This window comes from Teleopsis dalmanni, chromosome 1, assembly GCF_002237135.1.
Source record: "Teleopsis dalmanni isolate 2A chromosome 1, ASM223713v2, whole genome shotgun sequence".
NCBI classification, from domain to species: domain Eukaryota; kingdom Metazoa; phylum Arthropoda; class Insecta; order Diptera; family Diopsidae; genus Teleopsis; species Teleopsis dalmanni.
This window is the reverse complement of record NC_051846.1, coordinates 30,635,805-30,643,800: the sequence shown is the minus strand read 5'-3', so window position 1 is coordinate 30,643,800 and position 7,996 is coordinate 30,635,805. Positions and strand designations below refer to the sequence as shown.

The window sequence follows — 7,996 nt, the reverse complement described above, 5'->3', positions numbered from 1 at the left end:
AAATTTCGGCATTTGTTTTCATGAAAGTTAAACGTCCTCATCATTATAAAACGTTAATGTCTTTGCAATGAAGCAATTGCCAAAACAAATTTCAATTTCAAATTCAAAATATAAACAAAATATTTCTTATTTAGGTTAACAAAACATAAGCTTAAATGTTTCAAGGTTTAAACAAATGTTAACATTTTTGCAACTGCATCGAATATTAAATAAAATAAAAATATACCAAAATTATATCAATGATAGCAAAAAGTCACCCATAGGAGTAGTCAGTGGATTCTTCTTAAAAACATTATACTTATATATAATTTTTACATATATATGTAAAATACGAACTTTTCTGTAATTTTATTACACAAATAATCAATGTACAGTCAGTTGATATAACCGCCGAAAATTTAATCAAACCAAAACAAAGCCATTGTAATTCATTATCAAATCTTTGCAAAACACAAGGCAGGTGTGGGCTAACAGTGGTAATTATAGTGGCTAACATACAATTCATATATATAGATTATTATTGAGTCAGATTATTGAGTACCCAAGTACAATGAATGCGATAGGTGATTGCTTGATCCAATATATTTAAACATTCGTATAGTGATAGGTTACATACTAATATCTGACAATGAGTGTCGCGTATGAAGTGTCAAAAAAATTTACCCAAAAATCATGATAACTCGAGTAATAGATTTTATTATACATGTATCCGAACCTTCAGTTATCTACTAACTGGAGCTTCGTCACTATCATGACTTGAATAATCACTCCTTATATTTATATTATGTTAATACGGGACAACCTGTAAAAAGTTCATAATTAATCTTATTAATAAATTATACATACATTAAGTTATACTTGTTAGAAAAAATAGTCAGGTTAAGTTAATTTAAGTTACAATCGCGATTCCGAAGGTTCACTTAGTTCTATAGAGCTATTATGTTCTTATACCAGTTTTAAACCATCTGGAATCTTTAATACGCTTCTCTTTAGTAAAGATATTGTAGCTAACTAAGAACTTCCAGAAAGTGTGCGTGTAGCATATTTAATATAAGTAGCACTTGCGATAATTGATGATAAAATAGATGTGATGCAATTTCTTCACTCCCTCTATATCAATGCGGCAAGTCTCACTAAAAGGACATAGACAGACATAGACACTGAAAGGACAATGCTCTAAGAAACACATCAATGAAATTACGATGATAAAGTATATGTCATGCAATTTCTTCACTCTCCCCATATCAATGCGGCAAGTCCCACTGAAAGGACATAGACAAACATAGACACTGAAAGGACAATGCTCAATGAAACACGTCAATGAAATTACTAGAAAATTTATTATTAACAAGGATTCATTCGACTTTGTATTGAGCAATACAATACAGATAGATATCAACTATTAATTACATAGTGGTAGTAGGTGCTCAGATCTTATAGATATTCAAAATAAGTTCCTGAGGCATCCTGCTTAGTTCGCTCATTTATACAGCAATTATCTGCAATATTTCACTGATCGAGAAGAGAATGGTTGAACTGTTTCGAACCTTAATTCAAAGAAGCGTAGCAGTTTAAAACCGTTAAATCATACCTATATAGTATGGAAATTGGAGTTCCATAAAAAAATGTCTTAGTTACAAAACATGATACATTCTTTGACATATTTGTTTATAGCACAGTACTATAGTAACACAATGAATACTTTCAGTAAGAAAGGGTAAATTTCGGGAAACATTATCAACCGAAATATTTTGTTCGACAAATAAATAATTCAGAGTCGTGTTCTGAAGAGATTACGAGAATTATGAATCTAAAGAGTTTTTAACTTTTAGCACTATATTTCATATATTGTATAATACAGTTTACTATAACTTTTTTAAAAATAATTTAAAACTTTTTAAACGAACTCTTAGTCAATGTTTGCCAACTCTGATTATTCAAATATCAGTCATAAGAAATTCCCATTTATAACGATTTCGATGGAGATATTTTGTATGCGGCGCTTATAGGGCCAACGCCATGCATTGAATTTAATTAAGAAGCAAATTAAGAGTATTTTTATTTTGTTTTTGATAAAGGCACACTTCAATAACTAAAATATTCAATAAAACATTAAAAAATGCTTATTTTTGAAACTATAAATTAAAAATGTCAATTTGATAATAAAAAGGCATTATGCCTACTACATACAGACTGTATGATACAGTACATGAAAGGGCCGTATTGATTCCACGGTACTGAAATTAGAAAATGCTGTCTTAATTATGTCCATTGTACAAGTATCTGAAATAAATAAATAACAAAAGTGGTGCACCTTTAACATATTAATTAATTAATTTGTTAATTTACGAAAATAGTTGAAATAATCAGATCACAGGTCATTACTTCTTTTTACATGGTACATAAGCACCTATTCTTTTTTTTTAATTTAGGGTGATTATTAACTAATATAATAGTAATATATCTGAAAATACATCTGACGAATTTAACCTTTTTTAATTCTATATAATAAAGAAGTATTTTCATATTATTTAATTTGAAATTTTAAAAGACTTCCTTATCCGAGGCTGAATCTTCGTTTTCATTACAGTTATAATTTTATAAAGAGAGCTTTAAGCCTGACGCATAACCTCATATATCCATGACGAGGATTTCGCTGCACATATATGGGGGCTGTGTGTCAACTTGAAGAGATCCTTGTCACGACCGTGCTAGCATTTACTAAGTTAAATACAATCAGAGATTTTACTTTGTATCTTCACTCCCTTTAAAATATCGAAAAAAAATGTTTTTTGCCATTTTAGATGGTGTTTCAGAGCGTTTTCTGTCTAAAGTAATATTCAGATAATCTCACGATTTATTTACTGCATTACGGTTATATACATATACAGTGGCGTCGCTAGGCCTCGCGCCCGCAGGGGCCTCGCAAAAAGTTACCGACTGTGGATTCTAAGCCCTTAATAAATATTTTGAACAATGTGGTTTGATAATGGCATTAACCATATTTGAAGTATTCCCAAATGTTTATATAGTAACCAGATTCACGTTCACAGTTCCAGTCAGTATAGCTTCGACGGAAAGAAGCTACTCAAAGTTAAAAGACGTGATTAAGACGTACTAGAAAAATATGAATATTCAAGAGAGACTATCTTCATTGGAAATTCTATAAACTGAAGCAAAAATAGCAGCTGGCGCAAATTATGATATAATTTTAAAAAAAATTGAGTGAGGCTAAAAGTAGGGAAATTCATTATAATTTGAAAAACTTAATGACGATAGACGTAAGCGATATGGGTGTTGTATATTTATGGGAAGAAAATACAGTACTGCTGAAAACTTAAAGATAAATATATTAAAGTTATACTTTCCAGATGAAGAAAGTTTTTTATATTTGCTTTTTAATAATTACAGAAAGCAATTGCTTAAATATTACCATAACACGATTACTTCATAGTTGCACATCCAATAATCGAACGTCTTGAGGGCATGTATTTTCTGTGGGTTTTTGCTGACATAATAAATGTGACACATTAATCGAATTAATTGTGATAATGTAAACCTAACGTAACTCGTTTAACATAACTAATTGATTAAATATTAAAAAAGAATTATTCTTCATAATTAATTGTAAAAATTTTTTATTTGATTATATTATTTTTTATATCGTCATATTATTTTTTTATTAATACCCAACACCATAATCAAGCACAACAATAACAAAAAAGCATATAAATTTTTTTTTTCGTAACTAATTTTTTACAAAATTCGATGCAATGTTTGGATGATGCGCTGGCACTTCATAGCTATAACTTCCAAATGGCTCATTTGTCATACTAACCACAAGTTGTGGTGAATATTCCGATAAAGCAGAAAGTAAGTCAATGGCAGTTTTAGGTCTCACTGGATTGATGCTATTAACACTTGCAGGTTCATGTTGCGAAAGTTTAGGGGCCACTGCATTAAATTTTTGGTCTTCAATCAAAGGTAATGATAATGCATCCAAAGTCAATGTCGGTTTGTTTTCTGCTTTCGAGTTCACTTCGTGGTTATAAAATCGCTGTGGAAATCCATGTTGAGAACTAAAGGATAACTGCACTGGCTGAGTTTGCATAGTCCTTAAAGCATTTTGTACAAATTGATATGTAGGTTCACCTTGCACAGGTTTCTTATAATCGTTATGCAAGTTATATGGAGCAGATGATGCAGTTGATACTGCATCGTAGTATTTTAAGTAATTTGCACTATTTTCTGCTGTAGCAGCGGAAAATGTTTCCGGCTGAAAACCGTTTACTCCGGCTGTATATTTGACTTTGTGAGGTATATTGTTTTCAAAATAACTATATTGTCCCGTAACTTCATTGTTTTCATTTGCACTTTGTTCGGTTTCTATGCCGTTACTGGTATCAAACGCGTACTTATAACTACCATCTTCCCGAATATTTAGATAATGAGAATCCGTTTGGTGCTGATCTCCTGGTAGATATTGTGTTTCTACACTTATTTGCCTGATTAAAAATATAAGACACAGTAAGCTTAAATGCTTCATTATAAAATAATTTTTTAGTTTTTGTAATACGAACACGATGACGGCTTTAATAAAACTATAATTTCTGTTCAAATTCGTTGCAGTTTTATACTTAAATCGAAAGCCGCAAACTTTAGTATCTTAAATTATAAACTAACCACAAAAATTCTAACTTCGTGTGAGTTCAATTTTAGGGGTTGTGATGTATGTCTTAATTTTAGAAAAATTTATTGGAAAATGTTTTTAATGATTTTTTGATGTATTTTGTCTAAATAGATACTAATTATTAAAATAATAATTCATATTCTAAGAATTAGTTCACTTAATTTATTTAATAAAAATATAGTCGAGAAAGAGCAGGAATGTGACACAATAAGCCGTCTCTGAAAGACATGAACGTTTCAATAATATTGTATAATGTTAATGTCTTTCATGTACGAGGGCTCTTTGCAAAGTCATTAATTAATGAAAGAAATTGATATTTTGCTCGCCTTAAATATATTTTTCAACAATGACACTATGTTAGAGCTTTGTAAATTGCTACAATGATACTTTAAATTTTTTATACCTTCTGAATTCTCCTTAATACATTTATTACATCTGAACACCATTGGATGTTTGTTCGCAGTCAGCTACTTTTTCACATTAAAAAAAAAAATAAAAATCAGATAGGCTATGTTCTAACAAATAGTCTAGATACGAACGCAATTCAAAACTCAATTTAAGCAATTTAATCAAATAGCATTTAAACATAGCATATAAAATGGTGTGAACGTATTGACCTACGATTTTTACTACATCAATAATCACGAACATCTTCTTTGACAATCCTTCATCACTAGATCATACAGTTAATCTAACATATCCAGAGTTATTACCTCATTTGTGCATTCTGGCCATTCAATATCTTGGTTCTGCTACAACACCCACCATGAACACTTTTGTTTGACAAACTTTTAGCATTAGATCAAAGAGTTCTTTCACTATCTCCGGAGTTGTTACCAGTTTTTCACATTCTGACTGCTCTAAATCTTTGTTTTGTACAGCACCCATTCCACACAACTTAATTTGACTAAGATCCATCACTAGAACATAGAGTTATTCTACCATATCCAAAGTTATTACCTTATTTGCATGTTCTGATCAATCTATATCTATATTCTTATTCGATCATAACAAAAGTCGGTAAACTACTTTTGAATCATTCTCTCTAAGGGTGTAAAGTATTCACATTGTTTATAAAGTAGCTAGTCCAAAATTAGCTGCAAAAACCCAATAAGTTTCGATAACGAAGAGATAATATAGGTTTAGTCTTTCAAATGTTGATAAATTATAAAAATATATTATAAAAATATTTTTTAGGGGTTAAAACTCACTCATCAAACACGTCTCTATGTGTTAAGTTTAAACATAGTTTTCAAATAAAATTTTTGAGTATTTTCAGTCACACTGAACTAAAGCAAGAAATTTTTAAGCCAACATATTATAGCATTATTTATGACTTTAAAAACTAATGCATACAATATTAAAATTAGTATGATTAAAAAAATATAGGAAAAATCCAGAATTGCACATTTATAAAAAATAAATTTAATTTATTTAATTTTTTCACTTGCCACTTTCAAAATTCATTTAAATACAAAGAAATAAATTGTAAAAAAAAAGTTTTGATATAATTGGCAATAATAATCTAACCTTTCTGATTATCTCTTCTCAGTTACAATTATACTTAAAGCTAAATATCAATATATAATATCTGAAAATATTTCTTTGCAAAGAAGTTCTCTTAAGATGCTTCACTTTCATACGATGCCACCATGTCAGCAATTTCATCTTGCCGTAATGCTTCGGATGGTGAAAGTCCACGTCTTCCGCCAAGCGGAGTTAAGTCAATATTTTGCACATGCGCACGTACGCTTTGACCCGCTGGCAAGCCAATGTACCATTTCCCTACATTTTTAATGATCGTAGAATCACGATGTTTTTCCACCCAATCGCGTTCACGATCAATTTCAAGTATTTTACGATTTGCAGTTATTAATGGCGACAGCGAGCCATAATCATCCTCTTCAAATTTATAATTATTTGTATTACTTCTATCACTACTACTACTACTACTACTGCTTGTTGATAAATTAGTGTTTGAGGTAGTACTTGTACCTCCTCTGCCACTACTGCCACCAAAGCGACTAACGTTACTGCCTCTTACACTGCTACCACCGTCAGAAGTACGAACTTTTTCTCCAAAATCGGTGCCAGTACGTTCTTCACCTCGATTTCGATTACTTTCTGGACGAAAATTATCACCTGATGAGCTGCTGCTTGCATCAAAATTGCTACCTGGTCGACTTTTACTAACAGTGTTGCTTTCACTATCAGTTCTAGTGCCGCCACGTGCATTCACATCATAACCACTACTACTACTACCACCACCGATCCTAGTAACAGTTGTTGTTGCTGTCCCGCCTCTATTGCTGCTAATGCTAGCGCCGCCATCACGTCTGCTCGATGTTTCAGTTGCACTGAGACCACCTCCAACGCCAGTGCCAAAATCATTTGCTAATTTGAAATCTGTATCGCTTAAGCGAAAGTCACTTATAGATGGATTGATGTGTGTGCCAGGACCTACTCTATTTTTTAGCACTCTGTAGCCTATACCAGCGCCAGCTATATATTCAACAGTTCGTTGTACTCCAACATCGTCCAAGTAAGAAAATGTGCCTCTAACTACACCATCTGTAGCACGACTTTCTGCACGGCGATGATCTGGTCCAGCAGCTATAAGCTTGTAACTACCGCCAGGACCACGTTGCACAGTCATGCGACCACGAGTTCTTGGTGGTGCTTTGTAAAGTGGTGATGTATATCCGACATTGGATGGACTGTCCGGTACTGCATTCGAAACTTCAAATCCAGTGCCTGCACCAGCTGCATAGCGTACACTATGACGCTCGCCCACGTCATCAATATATGAATACAGACCTATTAAAATTTGTTAATTTCAATTAATTAGAAATATCTATATTGGTCGAAGTTTTTTTACCTCTTACTCTACCAGTTGAGTCTTTATCTTCTGAACGTGATTGATCGGGTGTTCTAAAGTTGAAACTGTATGTAGGATCATCATATGGATCTGCTAAAGGATCATCTGGACTGCCAATGGGTGTTACTGGATATTGTACCAAACTCATTTTTCTATGTATTTTTGGACCATTCACACGGAAACTGTAAAATTTTTTAATAATTCTAATTAGATACATTTTTTTATGTTTTAAATATTGATGAGTTATTTTTAACTATACTTTTAGTAAAGTTAATTTAATATATTTATAATGTGATCGCAATATAAAAGCGAGTCATTTAGTTGATATTAGTTGATATGGCATCACTTTACAAAATAACATCCCATTAACTTTGATCATCGAACAGTATAGCAAAAATAACCACAATATATCTATTTATAAGGACTTG

General features: G+C 31.7%; 2 protein-coding genes across 2 annotated transcripts; both read right to left on the bottom strand.

Annotated features, from left to right (window-relative positions):
* Positions 1 to 3,921: 3,921 nt before the first annotated feature.
* Positions 3,922 to 4,555, bottom strand: LOC119673510 (the record flags this gene model as incomplete). Its single annotated transcript, XM_038084807.1, is given in 1 exon segment — positions 3,922 to 4,555. A coding segment is annotated over 1 exon segment (625 nt), but the record flags the coding sequence as incomplete, so codon positions are not given.
* A 1,615-nt stretch (positions 4,556 to 6,170) lies between these two features.
* LOC119678960 lies at positions 6,171 to 7,745 on the bottom strand. Its single transcript, XM_038091091.1, has 2 exons — positions 7,569 to 7,745; positions 6,171 to 7,507 (listed from the first exon to the last, which is right to left on the bottom strand). Exons 1-2 carry the CDS (start codon positions 7,714 to 7,716, stop codon positions 6,312 to 6,314), a joined length of 1,344 nt encoding a protein of 447 aa, XP_037947019.1. The 5' UTR covers positions 7,717 to 7,745; the 3' UTR covers positions 6,171 to 6,311.
* Between the last annotated feature and the right edge of the window lie 251 nt (positions 7,746 to 7,996).